General features: G+C 46.3%; 2 protein-coding genes across 3 annotated transcripts in view; one reads left to right on the top strand and one right to left on the bottom strand.

Annotated features, from left to right (window-relative positions):
• LMAN1 (lectin, mannose binding 1) overlaps positions 1 to 20,278 on the top strand; it is an 89,804-nt gene extending 69,526 nt beyond the window's left edge. For both annotated transcript variants that reach the window (XM_054583746.1, XM_054583745.1), the window contains one exon: positions 20,263 to 20,278. The gene's annotated coding sequence lies outside the window, so the exon portion shown is untranslated. The remainder of the gene's footprint in view (positions 1 to 20,262) is intronic.
• GRP (gastrin releasing peptide) lies at positions 8,918 to 18,875 on the bottom strand. Its single transcript, XM_054583750.1, is given in 4 exon segments — positions 8,918 to 8,971; positions 13,255 to 13,320; positions 13,322 to 13,479; positions 18,737 to 18,875. Coding segments are annotated over 4 exon segments (417 nt in total).
• Positions 20,279 to 21,282: the final 1,004 nt, after the last annotated feature.

The raw sequence follows: 21,282 nt of genomic DNA, 5'->3' as shown, positions 1-21,282 counted from the left end.
TCGAGGCTCAGTGACCTTTGTGCTCACCCTTAAATGAGCGCAGGGACTGAGATGCTGGTGATAATTAAGGCTTATAGGCAGGAGAGGACATTACAAACTGCCTTAGCCCTGGCTGGCATGACACGGTGGCCTATGAACTGAAAGGTCTCTGGTTCAGTTCCAGGTCGGGGCACATGCCTGGGTTGCAGGCCAGGTCCCCATTTGGGGGCGTGCAGGAGGCAACTATTCGATGTTTCTCTCCTCTTCTCCTCTTCAGTCTCTAAAAATAAATAAAATCTTTTAAAAAAAACACAAACCCTGCTCTAAATTCACTTGCTTCCTAGACATTCCCTGGGAAGGGAATTACCTTTTTGGTCATGAGGTATTTGTAGGAGACACTGTGGTATAGTAAAGTAGAACTTGCCTTGGAATTAAAGGAATGGGATTTATTGCTGTTTTCCCCATTTGTAAACCAAGTGCCCCTGATCTTGTTCTTAAATTATATAACTGAAGTTACTAATCTGTGTAATGTGCATAAGATCTATCTTAATGGTCGCTCTGCAGTACTAAGCAAGATAATTTGAAATTCCTAGGTGTGACTTCTGTTCATGCTAAAGTGAGATGCATATTCTGCTTTTGGTGAACCCCACATGAAGAGAGCGAGCCCCCATGGTCCAGAGGAGGGGGACTAAATCAAACATGAAGCCCAGCCTCTCAGCGCAGAGGCAAGAGTTAGGAGGGATGGCGGGAAGCTCCTCACCCTTCCCTGCCCCATCAGGGTTCGATTGGACACAGACATTTACTGGTGTCTCCAAATATGATAAAGAGGTCTCACTTTACCTCTCTCTCACTCTCTCTAATACTTCACCTATCAAAATCATATAGAATCTCTTCAAGAGGCAAGTTCTATCTCTCAATGTCATCATTCAGAGAACATTGAAATTTCTATTTGTGACATTCAAGTCTCTAGGCAATGACTGGTTGGTTCTGTGAGACCTGTGCCTTCAGTCTTCTTTCAAACACACAGCCAGGCGAAGCAGAGCAGAGAGAGGTCAAGCTGGGACTTGACCGCACAGATGACAGGAGTTTGGCAAGAATCTATGAAGGTCCTGCTCTTTGGTTTGTGTCAAGGGACAGTGGGACCCTGAGCAAATGCATGTCTAGGAACAGCTGGCCCGACCCCGCACCCTGCACCAGATCCTATCCTGGCCCTGCTGCCGTATCAAGGGCTTCTCGCCAGCAGCATTTCGGAGTCCACGGCATTGCCTAGCAATTTCGTCCCTTCTTTAGCAGGATTCCTTACTTATTCCAGTGACCAGCTGGAGAAGGGGGTGAATCTTCCAAGTCAACCAGCAGAGCAAATATTATGCAGCAAACACCCTTCTAAAACATTGCACCCATGGGCAAAGAATCGCAGGTGTGAGCAGGACTGTAAATACTATTGTTGAACAAACCGTGGAATAATAGCCAGGGCCCTTACCCCTGGCGTATGTAACAGTTGCACGAGGATCATCATCTCAGTGCCTAGAGGGGGCAGGCAGGTAATGTAAACAAGTAAAGCAGGCAGGTGTGCATTAGGGTGTGGTGAAGACTGTGGCAAAGAGGGGAACGTGGGCCAAATCCACAGGGGCAGTGCGAGGCTCTGGCTGTCTTCAGAGAAAGCAGGCCCGGGGAGCAAGCCTTCCAATTTTGCAAAAACTTGCAACCTGGATTTGTGAAATCCTTGATTTTTAAATGTCTGTGGCTCATTCTAATTTTTAAGAAACTCTCCAGGCAAGCGGCACATCTACAGGCAGAATCCGACCAGCAGGCTGCCGATGCCCCATGATTAAGATAAATGGTTTTTCACATGACTCACTTTTCTTGTCTCCCTCCATCCTCAGGAGTTAAGTGGTAAGAAAGGACTACAGTCAGGTCTGGGCTTTTTTTTTTTTTTTTTTTTTAATTCAAGTCCCTGGATGTTGTCCATGTAGGCTGTCTATAACTGAGGCATCTCGGGAAATTGCCGGGCAGAGGAGAGCACAATTTGAAGCTATTTCCTTTTCATTTCTGTTTATTTCAGCAGTAGAGTCAGGGGAACAATTACGTTGTTACAGTAACGGCCACTTGTCTTGCAAGGCAAAGAAAGGAGTAAAGGATGCGAGAGGCTCAGGCAAGAGAGGGGAGCGGACCCCTCTTCACAACCGCAATCACAGAATCCGCTTCGAGCAAGAGGAACGACAATTGCCTTCTCCTAAGGACTTGAGGTCTTAAAACCATCAAAAGGACTTGACTCGAGCATCTGAGAATGGATAAAATCCAATGTGTTCACACTTAATAGCAGTGACTAATTTTTGAAATTGCTACACTGATAGATTCTGGATGGGGTGGTGTCACAAGAAATGACTTTCATGCTTTCTGCAGATGCGGTTGGACCTCCATCCCAAATCAATTTCACACTCCTTCCTGACTCAGAGAACCTCGATTTTGTTTAGGTTTCTGCCCTTCCTCCGACAGGACTCATTGGTAAATCCCAGTCAGATGAGGTTGGTGGTCTGATTCGCTTTCACTAGTGATAGGTTAAGGGCAAGCCTGTGACTCAGCCAGTCATTGAGGTGTGAGGGACTTAGAGGCCTCTGGAAAAGGACTCATGGTTATTATAAAGTAAAGATGTGACACCTGGAACTCCAGCAGCCATCTGATGACCAGGAGAGGAATCATTGCCTTAATGGCAAATCTGAGCCCCCGGTGGCCAAGTGAGAAGACAGAAAGACCATCGTACTTGAAGACAGACATATATCACTGAAGGAAGTGGAACTAAACAACCCTGAGTCCCACCCATCTCCCTCTGGATTGCTTGTATGTGAGACAGTAATTTTTTTCTCTTTTATGCTAATTTGAGTTGAGGGGTTTCTGTTGCTAACAGCCAAAGGTATCTTAACTGATACAATGTTCATTCCTGATGGTCTACACAATAGCCTCTTTCTCATCCAAATAATGACGTCTCCGTCAACTGTGGACCTCATTTATGGTGGCGGTCCCATTAGTATTATAATGAAGCTGAAAAATCCCTACAGCCTTGTGACAGCGTAGCCACCATAAATTTGTAGAGCAGTGCATGACCCACATGCTTGTGGAAATGCTGGTATAAAAACCTGGGCGACCCGTCATATAAAAGTGTGGCACACACAATAATGTGATCATTGATAGTGATAATAAATGACTATGTTACTGGTTAATGTAACCACTCTATTATACGTTTTATCATTATTTTAGAGCTGTACTCTCTTTACTCCATGTTCACTGTAAAACACGATGCCATGTCACACCAGCGCCAATGGCATCATCTCGTGTTGGCCGTGTTCCTTGAGTGCATCATTCTCTGGAGTTTGATTTAATTTCATGTTGCTTTGTGCGGTAACACACTGCACGGGCTTGTAGTCCAGGAGCCATAGTCTATCTCATACAGCCTAGGTGTGCAGCAGGCTATGCCATCTAGGTGTGTATAAGTGCACTCTGATGTTTGCACAAGGATGAAATCACCTAAGATGCCTTTCTCAGAACACATCCCTATTGTTAAGTAGTACATGAGTGTGTGTAGGAAGTATCACATCTTGTGTTTACTTTTAGAAACTAAAGATGAGACCCTGGCTGGGTAACTCAGTTGGTTAGAGCATCATCCCACTATACCAAGGTCGCAGGTTTGACCCCTGGTCAGGGCACATAGAAGAAGCAACCAATGAATGTATAAATCAGTGGAACAACAAATCAATGTTTCACACTCTCTCTCTCTCTCTCTCCCCCTCTAAAATTAATAAATAAAAAAATAATAAAAGAAATTAAAGATGACATCTCATCAACAAAACATGATCTCTATTGCAGTCCCTTGTTTTCAGAGACGAAGGACAGATGAAGTTGTAGGGAAAGCATACTGTCCATAAACCATGGTTTCCTGGCACTCAGAAGATACCTGGGACAGGGAAACTCCTCTTAAATGTGCAGACCTGTTGTCTCGGCGTCTTCCGGTCATGTCAGGCTTGAGATCAGCTGGTTCCAGCTTGGTTCTTTCCCAGAGGCAATTCATAAGAGCTGACATGGCAAACGTTGCCTACCCAACATCAATTTTTGTCTTTTTCTTGTTAAGAAGAACATGGGTTTTTCTTTTCTGCATGGGGGAAAGTGTTAAGGAAGGGGGATCGCTAGCATGTACCCCGCTGAAAAACATTTCTCATCCTCTTTTGTTGCTAGAACTGATCATGTGACACTGTTCTGACTAGAAGACAAAGGTCAAGGATTTCAGAGAAAGCTTTATTTTCATAATATAGGTAGACCCACCCTTTTCTGGTTTCCCTTTCTGTTTCCTGGAGGAGGTTAAGGTGTGCTGGCTGGATCTGCAGCAGTCATTCTGTGACTGATTGTGAAGGAAAATTCAAGAAAATCACAAAGATGTTGGTTCTGAATCCTTAAATTATTGCACTGGCTCTGAACTGCCTGCTCTTAGACTTCTTATGATACAAGGGAAAACTAAATCTCTATCTTCTTTATGGCATGGACATTTTGTTTTGTTTGATATGTATGTGTATCCAAATGCAATTCCTAATCAATATAGATAGAACTCAAAAGGGCCCCCATTTCCCCAAAGGAGAGGGACTGGGTTGTCCACCATCAGTATAAATCCATAGGGAAAAGCCCATATTTAGAAATAATAAACTAAATAATATCTGAGTAGGTTTGTGTGTTTAAAAGTACACATCAAAAAAACTCTTAGAATCAAAGAAGTTGGGAGGCAAAAGAGGATTTTTTCAAAATACAAATGATAAGGAATCATGCTCAAAGTGCCATTCTTTTAATCCTCACCCTACGATATATTTATTGATTTCAGAGAGAGAGGAAGGAAGAGAGAAAAACATCAGTGGGTTGCCTCCCAAACTCACCCAGACAAGGGATGGAACTCATAACCTAGGTATGTGCCCTGACCAGAAACTGAACCCAAACCTTCCAGTATATGAGACAATGCTTTAACCAACTGAGCCACCTGGCCAGGACAAAATGTAATTTTAATATTTAAGTATCTCTTATGAGATGAACTAAAAAAATCCAGACAACACTGTGGGGAAACATGTAAAAGAGGATGTAAAAGTTCATGATTTTTACCTGAATCACATTGAAGAGCAACAGATTTCATTGTTTCTTATTTTAGAAATGAAGAAACTAAGGAAGCAGAAGAGAGATGCATCAACACTTTTACTACACATGCTCTTAGAGACTAAAAACCCAACTAACTAATTAAAGACCCAAGAAAGAAACCACCTGTTGTTGTTCATCTGGCCATATACACATTTCTTCTCTCATGGATGCAGGCTCTGTTTTAACAATTTGACAATAAAATAATAACAGGACTTGGACCCTCTCCCCTCAGCTGATTCATGTGCCCTGGCGGCAATCTACTCTTTGTGACAGCGTGGAAGGGTCTGGTCTTCCCAAGGAGAGAGCAAGGATGAAGAAAGCTGGTATGAAAGGCTGGCCCTTCAGCCTTTGCACCTAAGCTATGGCCTAAAGTGAACCCATGCAGCCTGTTTCTTTGTCTGTGCTCCTTCCACCCCCCACCACTAGAATGATTTTATCACTTCTTTGATATCACCAAGTAGGCCAAAAGTGGAACGTTTGCCAGAGTGATGTAATGATGTCAAGAACACAACAGCAAATTCAAATATCAGGCAGAGAACGTGTTGTGTGCTCTAAACCACAGAAGTGTGATTACAGCGTCCCAGTGGAGGGACTAAAACATGCTTGTTCTCTTCCTGGAGGCTCCCTCAATCCACCTGTGCTTACATTTATCTCTTTCGTCAATTGGGCTACATGGTATAGGAAGCACGTGGGCTGAGTAGCGTGAGAGGAAAATCAGGGGGAAATAGATGTTTCTGAGTTTTATCTGCATCTAATTAAGGAAGTGATTAATTGGAAAACACGAAGCCCCAAGAGAGGAAGCTAGGCGTGTTTCCAGTGCACACGAAGACCGTGGTCCTGCTCTGGGAATGGCAGTACCTCATCTTTGCAGGTTTTCCTTGGAGCGCTATTTCACAGGGTCTAATTAAAGCAGCCTGTGGCTGAGAAAATGAATGTAAATCCCATGTTTTACTTCCATTACTCCCTGCACATTAGAGCTGGGTAAAAAAAAAATGCTCTGGAATGATAAATAGCCCCAGTAGGAACTGAAAGGTGGGCCCTGTGGGGTTGGAAATCACACTGCACTGCTTGGAATGCCTGCTGGGTGTGTTACAGACCTTCTGGTCACAAGCAGAGACCACCACATTTCCCTGTAGCCCTTAAAACAAAACAAAAGAAAACAAAACAAACAACAACAAAAAAGACTGGACCTTTAAGAAACAAATCTGAAGGTGATTATTGCTTTCTTCCCTTTTGGATTCTCCCTCCTGATTACTCAGCTTTGCTGCAAGGATTTCTAAATATTGTTAACTCTTAAAAACAATCTTCTGTTCTTGCTGTAGGCACACACCTGGCCCTGCTTTCCCAGAATCCTGAGCTGGGTGTTAACTGTTCTCTAGAACAGCAAAGGGGAAAAAAATCAATGATAAAATTCTTTTGGGGGCAAAAGGGGAAGAAGACATCTGTTATTTGTGGCTGACCACATCTTTTAAACACCCTTTCTTTTTTATAATAGGGTCCCACAATTTTAGTCACATCCTCCCAAAGTAGAATCTTAAAAACTACATTTCCCACCCTGGCTGGTGCGGCTCAGTTGGTAGGAGTGTCGTCCTGTGGCCTAAGGGGTTGAGGGGTTGATGCCTGTCAGGGCACATGCCCAGGTTGCAGGGCATTTGAGTAGGAAGCCAACCAATGTTTCTCTTTCATTCTCTCTCTCTCTCTCTCTCTCTCTCTCTCTCTCTCTCTCTCTCTGAAAACAATGGGGAAAAAATAAAAAGCCCTCAGGTGAGGATTTTAAAAAACTACATTTCCCAGCTTTCCCCACAGCTAGATACAGGCATGTGATCCAGGTTCCACCAATTAGACACAGACTGAAGACTGATTTGGAAGTAAGCCTAGAGCGGAAGAGGCCTTGGGGGGCATAATGCTGTGGCAGAGGCCATGAGAGGGCGTGCGAACTCCGGCGGCCGTGTGGGAGGCTTTCAGGGTGGCAGCGCGTGCAATTGCCATCTCATCGGCCCAGCCAGAGGCCTGTCTTCGAGCACTGAACCTGCAAGTCCAGCCTTGAGGCCTTTCCCCTGGTCTTCCCTGCTGGCTTCCTCTCATCAAGTTTTCCTTTCCTGCTTAACTTAAGGGGCATTGATCCTGTCATCTGCAGCTAAAATTGGCCTGATGCAAACGGCACACACAGATATGTAATGGGGCTTCACTTGCAAACAAGGGTTCAAGAAAGCTCTTCAATAAAGGCATGGTAGTCGTGACCTGGGCGTGGTACCGAGGAGCTCTGCAAGGTCAGTTTGAGTGAGCTGTTCCAGGCTCTCAGCCAGAACTCATGGAGAAATAAATGTTTGCAGGCTCACATCTACTCTCACGAGACAACCAAACAAGTGGCGGTCTTGATGGGGTTATTCTAGACGGCTGGACATACCACCCCCCAAAGTGTCCTGTTGGGAGGCGAATCCTTCTGAGAGGACTTACCGCGTCATCACTACCTGCATGGCAGACTTTAGCTACCACAACACAGGACTGAGTTCTTGGGAAAGACACCCAGCAGAGCCCCAGAAGTAGATGGTGGTAAGTTAGTGAACACATTTCACATATTTCCCCAGGTCTGGCTCTGTATCAGTTGCAAATCAACATGGTTTTAAAAGAAATTAGAAAGAATGCATCACATCTTATGTGGTTCTTTCACAATCAAGACAGGAGCAAGATCAATCTCTTTACTGTTTCACACATGACTTCCCTAGACAAAGGAAATCAAAACACATGGCAAGAAGCTTTACGATCTGCTGACATGTGAATGTCACGATCAGAGTGGGACTGACGAGTGTTCCAAACCACCAGTCCACATCCTCTGAAAATGGAAGGGAATCCCTTGAACTCATCTTCTCCTTTTGCCATGGCTCCAACTAAATCTGGCTACAGGAACTACTTAAGGCTGAAAATGAAATTTTGAAGAAGCAGTAATACTTAAATATATTCAAAGGGAGGTTTAAAATGAGGTAATAATAAATGGTGCAGAAAAATCTGGCAACTGTGGGTGTTTGAATCTCAGTTCCATCTACTGTGTGTCCCTTTTGCAAGTCACTTGACCTCAATAACCCTGTGTTTTCTTATCTATTAAGCGACAATGCTTATTCTCGGCTTGTCAGACTGTTATGAGGAGAATATCAATAACCTTGGCAAAATATCTGGTCATGGTTGGGCTGAAGAAATGGGAACCATTAAGTGATGTGTTAGGCCAGCCTCTACCTTCAACTCAGCCCATCTGATGGTAATAATAGAGTATGAGCTTTTAGCAGTAGCCTTGAGAAAGCCTGTAAGTCACTACAAGGATTCAGTAAGTGGCCTTCACATGGGAGAACTAAAAATTCAGCCTGCCCTCATCAGTGAGCCCACAAGTTCATTATCAAGTTTTGTATTAATCTCTGCCGCACTGTCCTCTCATTTGGAATTGAAATAAGAGGACTCCCTGCCCTTTGGACAATGTCTTTAAGCATTTATTGTGACTGGTAACAGGTTGGGGACTGGAATGTAGTTGACACATAGCCTAGATGCAAAGAGCATTAACTGGAAGACTCTTTATGGACACATTCACAGCAAACAAATTTAAACCAAAAGATGCTGCTTGAAAACCACGAAATTAGTCAAGGTTGAAAGATACAAGAATAGTATTTTGCACAAAGGAAATCTTGCGGTTGATCCAGTAGAATTGTTGCCCATGGAACGCAGTCTCTTAAGGGTTTTGTTTCACTTCTTTGAGAAAGGCTGTCATTGTCATTGTCATTGTCCTTCAGCTGGAGTTTCCTTCCCTCACATTGAGAACCTGGAGCAGAGAGATCAGCAACTTAAACAAAAGTGTGAGAAAGAGTTAAGCAAATGTAGCAAGTGATGCCAAAGTCCCATACTTGAAGCAAATCTATTCCCGACAAACCACCAGCATCACATGAACTAATTAGAAAGACAAACTCCTAGGTCACCCAGACCTACTGAACTGAAACCAGGGAGGGGGGCAGCAATCTGTGCTTTCACAAGCCCCCCAGGTGATTCTGACTGAGCCTGTTAATGCTTGAAAAGCACAGCTGTCCCCAAGAGAGAAATGAACGACCTCTTTTGGGGGAGCCACTAGATTTTTGGGTCTTTTGTTATATTAGCTTAACTTGTCCTCTGATATGACTCCAGTGTATTTTGACTAATGTTAGCAATTAAATGTACGATCCCCAGGAGTTGTTACTAAAGGAGCAGCAGCGTAGGGGGAATATGGGATCTTAGTTCTCACTTGGCAATACCTCATTACACAAATCAAAGCTCGTTTATGAATTACACAGTTATACATCATAAACCCATGACTGTAAATGGTAGTAGAGTGGGCAACTTGGGAAGAGAAACTGATTTGGGTTTCTGCCAATTCTAAATGTATTGTTCAAATTAACTAAGACTGAGGAAAGGATTGAAGTTGTAACTTAAAAATATTTCTTTGTTCCCATACAGCAGCCTTTACCCACTGAGGTGAGAAAACACTTTTCATCCAGACTAGAGCTTATTACACTTTTTAAGAGCATAATTCTGGAAATTCAGGTTCCCCAACATCCAAACTGGCCACTTGTTCCTAAGAAAGGAACCACTGATTTTTTTTCGAACCAGTTATTACCTGCTCTGTAGCTCAGTGGTCTTGGCCAGGTGCCCATGAGACCAGGGCCTGGGGTTCAATTCCCACACAGGCCAATTTTCTTTGCTCTCCTCCATGAGGCCAGGAGGCACTATTAAGCATTGCCCACCTGCCTGGAGATGCTGCCATGCATCTGCGCTCACAAAAGGGGCCAGCTGAGGACACGGGAAAGGGTCTATCAAAGTCCCCCCACTGGCTGAAAATATAGAATTGGAGCAGTTTGGCTCCGTGGAGAGGAGGTAAGGCTATCAGGAAGAGAAAAATTGTGTATCCCAGGAAGCTCAATGACCTGGAGGTAGGAGGGAGGCGAGGGGGAGGAGATGGGGGCCCACATTCCTCTGTTTTTCATAGAAACTGTCGAGGTAATTAGAGGATTTTTAGTTATTCTTGGTTGCATGTTGCTTTTCCTATATTTGGGGCTTCCTTTGGAGCATTTCACATATTAACAAGTAAATCCTTTCTATTCTCCATCCTGATTTGATGGGATAGTGGGAGCAGCCCCTGAAAAGTGAGGGCAAAGTTGCTCATTTCCTTCCTTTCCATGACAATCTCGGCAACACATTCCCTAGGCCCCTTTCCTGTCCACCAAATAAGAGGAAAAAACCTAAGGCTGCAAAAAAACAATGAACTTGGTCAAATGACAAGAGGAACCCAAAGGCCAACTTCGACCTCTACTGAAACTCAGGACAACCCACAACCACATGCAGGATTACGGATTAGACCCCGGACCTCATTGACCTAAATACTGGTTCCTATTCTGGAAACCATAGGGTGAAGTCCCATTCATTTTTGTAAGAAGGGTGCAGTTCAAAGTAAACGAAGATGAACCTTGGAGATAATTGGTCATAAATGCTGACAAAGTTCTGGAGCTTCTTTGCCATGACATCATAGACTAGACCCAGTGCACATTTGCACAGATCTTTTCTGAATTAAGTCAACATCTTTGTCATCAAAACACAGGAAGACACTCAGCATTTCTAACTACAGCTCTGGGAGCGTGGGCAACAGGACTTGAAGTCTTACGTCTAAAGTGGGAGAGGCAAGCACATGTGGATAGTTTTTAATTTTAAGAAAAGTCCTTCAGCCTTTGAAAACTCCTGTTGCTAATTCTGGCAATGCCTTATTAAGTTATTCAACTTCTTTCTAACACTGAGAGATACATGGATTTCTAATGGAAACTATTCTCTTGGCATGCCCTCTTTTGTGAATAAGACAATTGTAAGATGTTCTTAATTTTTAGGACAACATACTTTCTCTGAGGTGGGATTTCCAAAGCCAGGGGAGTGACAAGCTGCTTTGGTCTATGCAAATACAAAACTAACGGTTGAATTTGGTGTTCATATTACCAGGAGATATATTCAAAAGAACGGTACCAATGTTTGCAATAGCTACACCAATTGGAGGTGCAATGAAACAATATGGGCTTTCTAAACCTGTAACAAGAAGAACAAGCATAATAAGATATAGTAGAAAAGCAAGGCCTGATTATATAAAGATGACTTTTCAGGTCATATTGGCTACTGATAAACATTGTCCCCTTAAAGCATTCCACTCAAGCTATCCCCCACTACTGCCACTCAGAGACCTCACTGGAGCTATTCTTTTGTAACTGCCTTCAAGCTTACAGAATAGTCTTCTTAATATGGTGAGGAAATTTCCATCCTTGAGGAGGGAGTTGAATTTTCATAACAACCCAAAATTATGCAGAGCCAGGTTTGGGATATTGCTATTGAGTTCAAAAGTGAGGCACTACAGATTAATACCATGATTGTGTGTATATTTTATGAAAGAGCTATGAAGATAAGTCCGTGTCAGTGTTTGTAAAATTATTTTAGAGGGTTTTGTGATGGTAACTGGCATTATTCTTCAGACAAAATAGAAAGCACTGCTATTGGCTATCCATCAACAGGATGTCCCACAAAGCACTTGACCAAAAAAAGGGTCTGGCCAGACAGAAGATAAGAAGCCAATCACAAATTCCCAGGGCCCTCGGAGCCCTGTGATCCACCAGAAAAGGGGGGGCTAGTCATACAACACCCGTGACACCTATTGTACAGGAGTGGGCAAGAGACCCACCCAGGGCTTTATATGGAGTTCCTATCTATTTCTGTGTTGGCAGATATTTTTCTTCTCAATAGAGGCTTCTAGAGACATTGCTTAATGCAAGGAATGAACTTTGAATTTGAGTTTAGCCTAAAGACTCCACAGTGGACCAAAGAGCAGTGAGGCACAAAACCTCCCGCCAGAGAAGAAGCTGAAGGCTGGCAGAGCCGCCGGAGCCTCTGGAAGGGCCGCCAGGCAAAGACGCAGCCCTGTGAGAACGTGCAGGAGCAGCTCCCCGAGCTCTGTGAATGAAAACAGTATTGATTCTTCTCAGAAGAGTGAGAAGTGAGGCGCTGCTGCATCCTGCATCCCTGCCCTGCAACATCACTGTGGACCAGGCCCCAGCAGATGTCTGCCCTGGCGGTGCACTGTCTGGCCAGACAGCACAGGCTCTTGTCCTGGTTTCACCAGTGAAAAGCTGCATGACCATCTCAGTGTCCTCACTGAGACTCTGCGATGGAGAGAATAATAGAATCTCCCCCAGTTTCCTCCTCAGAGGGCTGTGGGCCTCGACTGACACCATGGAGGTAAGCTGCTTTTCCCAGCACCTGGGGTAGGGTAACTACTCCATAAGATTAGCTATTATTATTATCATTCTTTCTAGTATTCCAGTTATTTTTGCCTTTTGTCATAGATTTCATGGAAGCTTCTCAACAGTTCATGAGAATGACTTCATTTTCAGCTGCTTCATCTTCTTCCCATACATTTTATTCTTTCTTTTAACTTGTTTACTGTCCTTGTGTCTAAACAATACCAGTTTGGTAAGATTGTTTTTCCTTACCTTCCATACACAAGACAAATCAGTTACCCTTAGGTATGTTCACCAAGTTTTGCCATCTTAGGGTGAAACCCGAATTCAGTAACCTCGGAGCATTTTGCATGAAAGTTCACAAACAAGAACCCAGCCTTCTAAAAACATCTACAAGGAGGCCCTTCCCAGAGTGCCCATCCCAAATGCACCATATCTGCAGACTGCAGGGATTTACTCAAACGTGGCCTTACTGTCAAAGCGTTCTGGTCGGGCCTGGCAGATATTTTATTTAAATCCCATCAATGCACAGTTGCTAATACATACAATTGCTCACAAAACTCCCTAAGCTGGAGTTTCGAACCAACAGCATTTTGACGTGCTGAGAGGAAAAATAATCTATTGTGTTGGAAAGAGAAGATGGCGTGGCAAGTGTCTGCTAATTTCCTTAGTGTGTACTGGCGTCAGGCTAATGTAGTGGCTGTGAAGGCTTGCATGGTAAACGATTTTATTCTTCCCCGCTGGACCTTCCCCTCCTTTCAACTGTCCCCAAGCGTCCCCTCCCCCTTTTCCACGGTTGGTTCATGATACCTTTGAGCCTTGAACCCACCTCTATCAAGTCGCTGCTATCCCCGGAATCCCGAGTAGACTGGAGAATACTCAGGAACGCCCCCTGGAGGCGACTGGTGGCTTCTGGCCCCCTTTCCTTCTATGAGGTTTAGCAAATTCCTTGCAGCCTCTTCCCACAGAGTGTACTCCTGCAGCCGGTGCTTCAGGCTCCCTCCCTCGTAAACATATGGGGACTCCGCTGTGCTCTTTTTCCCCATCAAGTGCCCTGTAAAAACCAAAAAACACAAACAGAACGCCACAAATTTAACCCAGAGGAACGAATGAACGAGAAATTTAAAAGGATGCCAGTTATGTTTCTGCTGCTTCCTCTTAAATGCAGAATAAATAGCATTTTATTACTAAGAGTTAGCTCATAAATGACTGCTTTTGCTTTCTGTTCAAAATGCCAAATGAGCTGGACAGAATTCAGACCTGCAACTCTGGAGCCCTGGGTTTGGTCCCAGCCTCTCCGCTAATGAGCGAGTTGGCCTCTGCCCAGTCATTTAGCACCCCCAGCCTTCAATTTCTCAAATATAAAATGAACAGGTTGGACTAGATGAAATCCAAAAGGAATCATTCGTATCTAAAATTCTATCACCAACTCTGTGTGCACTGAGTTCCACTCCCAACTGAATGGTGGAATTGAAACACCTTCCCTGGCCAAGTGCAAATTGCGGCTGAAAAGAAAGGTCTCGATGTTTCCCTTTGTGCGATTAACAAAAAAGAAAGAAAGAAAGGTGCTGCTTGTCTCTTATCTGTAATGGAAATGTACCAAAGGAATTTTTCACTTAAACTTTCTCAGAATTTAGCCAAGATTGAATCTAGGCAGCATCCCTTAGAAATTACAGTTTGTAAAGCATGAAATGAAAAACCAGTTGAAGACAAGTTCTGACAACACTTCCCAGCCACATCGATGCAGAACTTTCTCTTGGAGGTCTAAAATGGTCAGTGAACATCTAGCAAAGCTTCCACATAAGTGAATAAAAGGTGCTGTGTAGAAGGCCAAAGCACTAAAAACACAGACATGATCGTGCACGCAGGAGGAGAGAGCCACAGAGTCAAAGGAGGTAGGGAATTCAAGGTCTGCATTCATCACACGTTAGCCCGTTGCTTAAATATAGTCCCATTATCTTATTTACTTTCTTCACTTGAGTTTCCACATCTTTGTACAATCAGCTATAATAGTATTTTCAGATTTCTGATATTAATAAAACCATAGTGTTTTTTATTTAAAGTGCAACAGGAAGAGCTCTCTGTGGCTCCCATGTTGACTAGCATTACAAGTGTTTAAGGCAAATATCATAGGAATAGTGTTTGACTGACGTCAGTCACACAAAAAGAAGAGGCCCCTCTCCAGCAGTCCTCTCCGCCAAGAGAAGCCCTCGCCGTGACTTCATCGCTGGTAGGTGATTGCAAGGCACTGTTTAAAAGATGTTTAAATGCAGATCATTTCATTCGATCCACCCTGTAGTAAGTCTTATGACAATGGGACTTGCCAAGGTCACACACATGTAAGCAAAGGTTCTAGGATTAAAATCAGCTCACAGTCCAGGCTCTACTACATTCTGATGCTTTGAAGTCTTTGAACATCCTAAGAATATAGGGCAGGGAGAAATCATTCTGGAATCTGGAAATAAAGATAAGGCCCACAAAAGGCTTTCTAGTATATTTTTTTAAGATTTTATTTATTTATTTTTTGAGAGAGAGGAAGGAGGGAGAAAGAGAGGGAGAGAAACGTCAACTGGTTGCCTCTTGCTTGCCCCCAACTGGGGACCTGGCCTGCAACCTAGGCATGTGCTCTGACCAGGAATCTAACCGGTGACCTTTCAGTTCATAGGCTGGCCCTCAATCCACTGAGCCACACAAGCCAGGGCTCTAATATTATTTTTTCAAACAGGGATCATAGCCCTGACTGGTGTGACTTGGTTGGTGTATCCTCCCATAGACCAAAAGGTCATGGGTTCAGTTGCTGGTCAGGGCACATACAAGAAGGCAACAGATTGATGCTTCTCGCTCACATCAATGTTTCTCTCTCTCTCTCAGCAATGAAAAAAAAAATGTCCTCAGGTGAGGATAAAAAACTTTTTAAATAGGGATCACATCTGTATATCATGACTCACTATGTCACTCAGATAATTAATTCTATGAGTATTGGGGAGCCTTAAAATGACATTTTACTGCATAGCAGTGTAAGCGCTTGGTCAACTTGGTGCCTGGATATCCACTAAATAACCTTGCATTTAGCCATAACAGTGATTACATTGCACAACTGCCCAGGAGGTAACAAAGCACTTGGCTTTATTTATACGGAGGAAATGGAACCATGACAGTGGGAAAGCAGGATTAGAACCTGATGCTCCTAGTAATGGCCGCGGTCACTCTCAACTTCCATCATCTCCTATCGTCTTGTTGGCACGCTGGAAAGGAGAAAGCCATTGTGGCCAATGAAACAGAGGGGCAGTGGGGATGTTTTTACAAAAATGAACTTCATTTTTGTCATGCCAGAGTAATTTGGTGGACTTTGCTAAAATCCATTCTGTGATTGACTTAACATAGATCTTTGGGACTTTAAAAAAAATTTTAATATTTGCATATTTGATGGGCAGGTAGTGTTCGGACTCTCACCCCCAGATCCACAGACTGGACACCGAGGAAAGGGCGCCACCTATAACATCCCAGGGAGGCATACTTTCCCGGGTCCTATTTCACTGGCGAGCCAGCCACTGTCGACCAAATAGCCATCTCCATGGCAACATGGATGATATGCCCACTTCCACCTCTTTTCCCATCATCTTTTTTTTTATCTGTTCATATCATCATAATGGAGATCTCAGCATAGACAAAGACAGGCACTTGAAAAAATAAAACCATGCCCAGAGGGAAAAAAAAGCCTTTGTCCTTCATAATCAGCTAAAAAAAAAAAAAGGACTAAAATGGAGCATAAATGAATTTTCTTGAACTCAAAACTTGAAGATTACCCTCACTCAGGAAACAACCCATTAAGACAAAGTGCTGAGTACTTCTAGAAGCTAGTTTTTCTGGACAGACACTTAAACTGTATTTCAGTTTTCTGGAGCAGCGCTAACAATGTCAAGCCGTCCTGTGCTGGCCACAGGTGTTTAGAACTCAAGGGCACGCCTCACATCAAAGAGCGCCACCACAGGGGCTGGTGTTGACCTATGTTTTCATCACACACACACACACACACACACACACACTCTTCCAAGAATTTCAAGCCAGATAAGAATTTATTAAGTTTTCAACCTGATAACTTGTATTCCATTGCCATGCCACGCTTCTCTCAACTGAGAGAAGTAATTCATTTAACAAACCTGCCAATTTGTGCTGACAGCAATATGAAGCTTTAGTTCGACCATAACTAAAATGAAACGGCATATCCTCGGTGATTGAGGATGACAGGCATTTACTTAGGATAGTAGCAAGCTAAATTTAAAATGGAACATTATTCATGCTTGCGAACGCTCTGCCCAAAACTGACTTTTGCTCAAGCACAGCATCATTTTAGACCCCAATGCGAGTTTCTCCTTCTCTCTCTTTCCTTTTTTCACCTCAACTCTCCACAGCCAGCCAAGGGAGAAAAAGGAAAAAGAGTGTGTTTGAGAGCAATAAGAAAATGTAAGGTTGCCACGGGCCTGGATGCCTTTGGGTCAGGATTGCCCACACGCCAGCACAGAGGGCGATTATATGCCAGACACCTTAGCTCTCTGGGGACAGGTGTGCTCTAGAACTACAGCAATCAGGGTTGGCTTCCACCGGAGACAACATGGTTCCAGCTCCCCAGCTAACTCTCTTGTCCTCCCTTTGACCTACAGGGGTTACCTAATAATAGAGCCTTTGTAGTACAAAAAACGACGGATGAGCAAAAAGAGGTTGGAAATCTGGAAGTTTGATATCACCTTCCCAGCCCACCAGCTGGTAGCTGGACTGGACCAGGGCCACTAGCTCTAAGGTCCAAACACTCTTTTAAGTATCAATTCTAGGTTTGGCCTCTGTAACACCTTGAAAGTGTCCTCTCTGGGGGATGGGTTTGTGTGTGTGTGTCTGTGTGTGTGTGTGTTTCCCTTGGCCACCCCACCCTCTCTGCTCCCTGCCCACAGAGATCACAAATGCTTTCATCCCTGAGGCTGCCAGGCTCCGCACTCTGCAAACGACTCTTTCAGCGACAATGAAAACTACTCTGTTGCAACCAGGAGCTTTCCAATTCTCTGACAGAAACATGCACAGCACGGAAACGCTGAGGAAGTGAGAGGTCCCTGCTCACCCCGTTCAGTAAGTTCGCAGCCGTCTTCATAGAGCGAATCTGAGGTTTGGCTGATGCACACGGGCTAGCAAGTGTCTTTCCAGCACACCTCCCCCACTCTTAAGTAGATGACTAAGGACATAGAAACAACCACCACCACCATCACCACCCTTAAATCTCTTCAGGGATGACCAGCCTCCCAGAAAATGTTGGGGTTGCTGTAGTTGGCTTTATGGAGAGGTTTCTGAGGAAACTGGGCACTTGCATGCGCCAGAGGCTTTACTTGGCGGGGCCGAGAGCCCTGGTGACATTGGGTGAGCGCAAGGCTTCAGAAGCACGACCTACCTCCCGGTTACGTGAAACTGTGGTTTCGAGACCCGGCCCTGGCCACTGGGAGGTCCAGCGGCCAGGGCCGGCGGGGGTGGGGGGGTCCTGGGGCTGGGAAGAGCGAACCCCCAAGCCTGTGCCTGGGGAACAGAACTTGTTGGCAGAGGAAAAGGGAAAGGAGCTAAGGGAGAGGGTGAGGTCGCAGGGCTAGAGAAGTGGAGGAAAGCGGGCTCCGCGGACAGAGAGCCCGGGGTCAGCGTGGCGAGCGGCTGCGATTCTCTTAGCTCCGAGCCTGCTGGAGGGCCGGGCAGCAGGGCAAAGAAAAAACGATCGCTGCAGAAGCAGGAGAAGGACTGGGAAAATTCGGAAGAGCAACAGTGGCGAGATTCAGGCGCTGCTCCCTGAATGCATCTGAAACCCTGCGCGGCGCGCGCACTACGGTCCCCCACCTGTGGCTTCGCCAGGAGCAAAGGTGCAGCCTGGGTTCGGGGGGTTGAAGTTGAGGCTGCGGGGCTGGACCAGGGCTCCGAGATGCGCTCGAAGACCCAGCTTCCCTAAGTTGTTCAGGGAGAGAGCGGCGCAGGATAAAGGAGGTGTTAGGTAGGTGCAGAAGGAAGGTAATCTTCGCCTGGAGTTTTTGGAGAGCTGCGGGCTGGCTCGGTTGCCCTGGGGAAGAGGGAAGACCCAGGGACCAGCCCACGGCTGCTGAGAGACCGACTGCTTCCAGGATGGGGAAGGGTAGGGTGGAGTTTGGGGGGGAAAGGGTTGGTGTTTGGGTAGAAAGGTCGGAGCAAACCCAGTCCCCAAAGCCGAGCCCCAGAAACGCTGAGAGATGGGGAGACGGCCCCCAAAGCTGGCTGGTCCCGTGGAGAACTAATGCGCGCCGGACACTCACCCACCGCCCAGTGGTTGCCTCGCGGGTACATCTTGGCCAGCACAGTCTCTCCGGCCACCGGAACCGGGGCGGCAGGTCCCCGGGGCGCCTGGCAGAGGACCAGCACCAGCAGGACGAGCGGCAGCTCGCGGCCGCGCATGGTCCCGACAACGGGAAGCCCTTGGAGCGCGCGACGAGGCTGTGTGGAGAGTGCGCTCTCCCCACCGAGGAGTGACCGCAGGACCAGGACCTCGGAGGAGCTCCGCCACCGCCTTCCGCGCCGCTGCTGCAGCCTCCTCCAGGCCCCGACTTTATAGGGGAGTCCAAGCGGGGGGGAGGCCGGGGGCTCCTCCACCGTGGACCCTAGCGCTCTGACGTATCCCTGTAGCGAGCCGGAGCGCCTGGACAACCGTCATCGAAAATCATCCATCTTCCCGCCGGGTAATGAAAAGGCTGAGTGTACATTGTCCCTCTCTCTCCCTTTCCCTCATAGTCCCATCCGCCTCCCCCACATTGGATTAATTCTTCCCATCCTCGACGCCTTCGCTCCAACACAATTTAGAGAATTCTTCCCTCCACAGCCTCACCTGCGCGCCTCCCCGTTAGCTGCCTTCCGGTCCTTCAAGGGGGTGCGCGGGACCCCAGGCCGATCCCAGCAGCGGGGGCTGCTGAGGGCCCCCCCGCCCCGCTCCCGCACAAAGGATGAACTGGTTTAGGTTCGGCTTTGCTGGAAAGGGCTTGGCACCAGGGCCGGCAAAGACTTAGGACTCTCAGACGTTTCCTCTCCGTGGACGCCCCCTCCTCTCAGCCCCCGCCCACAGACCTCCAGACGCTTGTCTCTCCCCTCAGCCCCTTATGGCTCTCACCCCACCACCAGCAGGACCCTCTCTCCACCCCAGCCGGGGTTTTCATGGCTCCCCTGCCCGCTTGCACGGAGGATGGAGATGGCGGATGGGATAGGAAGCACCTGCTCTGGGGACAGAGCTGAGGACAGTTGTCCTACAGCCCTGGCCTCTTTCACACGCAGACTGTGTCCCTGTCATGGAGGGAGCTGTTACCCTAACGTCCCGGCTGCTGCGTCTCCCAGAGGGCCCACACTGTCCCTCAACTGCCATCCACACGCCTCTCTGGAGTCGCCCAACTTCCCTCCGCTCCTCCTGTTCTCGGATGGGAAGAGTGGCCCCAGGCCAGCGCCCTGTGTTCTCAGTGCCATGGATACAAAGGGGATGGGCACCATAGCGATGCCACAATAAACAGAAGCTGGTGGGATGCTGGGCGGCCTGGGCTGCCAGAGCTGGGGGTGGATTTGTGTGTTCCTGCAGGCCTGTTATTCCTCACCAGTTCTGGTGAGGTGTCTCACGGGCGGGTCCCTGGTATTGCCTGTCAGTGCTGGTGTTGATACCGATTATACTGAGGTTGTACAATTTTTTGGAATATCTGGTGATTCAATGTCTGTGTGCCATTCTTAGATGGTTCCATGTGCACATTGCATGTCTGAATACTCTTGGGCTCAGAAGAGTAATTCCATGCACGTATCTGGCTAAAAGGTAAAAAAAAAAAAAAAAAAAAAAAAATGCTGACTTTAAGATCACTGTGAGTGGCCAAGGAAACATAGTAATACCAACCCGAGGGAATGACCCAAATGAAAACCAACAGGAAAAAGTAAACAACCGGCCCGGACGCCATGCCCCTGGGATCCGCTGCGTGAGGTCGTGGGGCTCAGTGAGCAGGTGTTGCACTGTCAGGCGACCATCGTAGGCTCCTGCCTCCCACTTGGCGGTGCGCTTGCTCGAACACAGGGACTTGACCTTGCCTCTCTGCATGAGAGCAGACAGCCTGGATCAGGGTGGTGCTTGGTAGGAACCCGACGAATGAACAACCAACCCAAGAAATTCTCCAGCCTAAATGCCTGCTATTATGCAACTCCCGGTCTTTAGGGGAGCATTAAACCCATATCCCTCCAGATGAAGTTGTATAAAAATGTCCTTTCCCCTTTGTTTAATCAAAATTATTTTAGAATCCTTAAATGAAATTTCTCCCCCATGAGACTGAGGGAAAAAACCACTGTAAGTAAATTAAAGTGTGGGAACAGTGCTACGGAAAACAATTCTTCTGCTAATTCAGGCAATTCACTGTGTGTGTGTGTGTGTGTGTGTGTGTGTGTGTGTGTGTGTCTACCACAGGCCAGGAGGCACGGGAGTCTCTCCATTAACCTCAGCTCTTGCTCTGAGCACCTGAGCCCACAAGTTTTCTGTGCCGACTCAGGCATGGCCTTGTGACTTGCTTTGGTCCCCTGTAAGAGCAGTGGCCGTGTCAGTATTGCTCAGGGCCACATCCACAGTGCCTGGTCCAGTGCTAGGCACAGCGAAGGGACTCAGCAGAGGTGAATGGATGCTCTGTCCCATCCCCTATGCAGACCAGACAGTCAACAGCACTGAATGAGCCCCGGGAGATCTTGGCTAGGAGTCCTTCTCGTATCGCGTTTGAAATCTTCCCCGCAGCCCTGCCAGAGATGACCAGCCCCACTTACTTATTTAGCGGAGAGCTCAACTGCCACAAGGCAGAAA

Source organism: Pteronotus mesoamericanus, unplaced genomic scaffold (genome assembly GCF_021234165.1).
Source record: "Pteronotus mesoamericanus isolate MK-2021 breed Mesoamerican mustached bat unplaced genomic scaffold, CSHL_Meso_final contig_74, whole genome shotgun sequence".
NCBI classification, from domain to species: Eukaryota; Metazoa; Chordata; class Mammalia; order Chiroptera; family Mormoopidae; genus Pteronotus; species Pteronotus mesoamericanus.
Note: the sequence above shows the minus strand (reverse complement) of the source record. Positions and strands in the feature narration are given on the sequence as shown.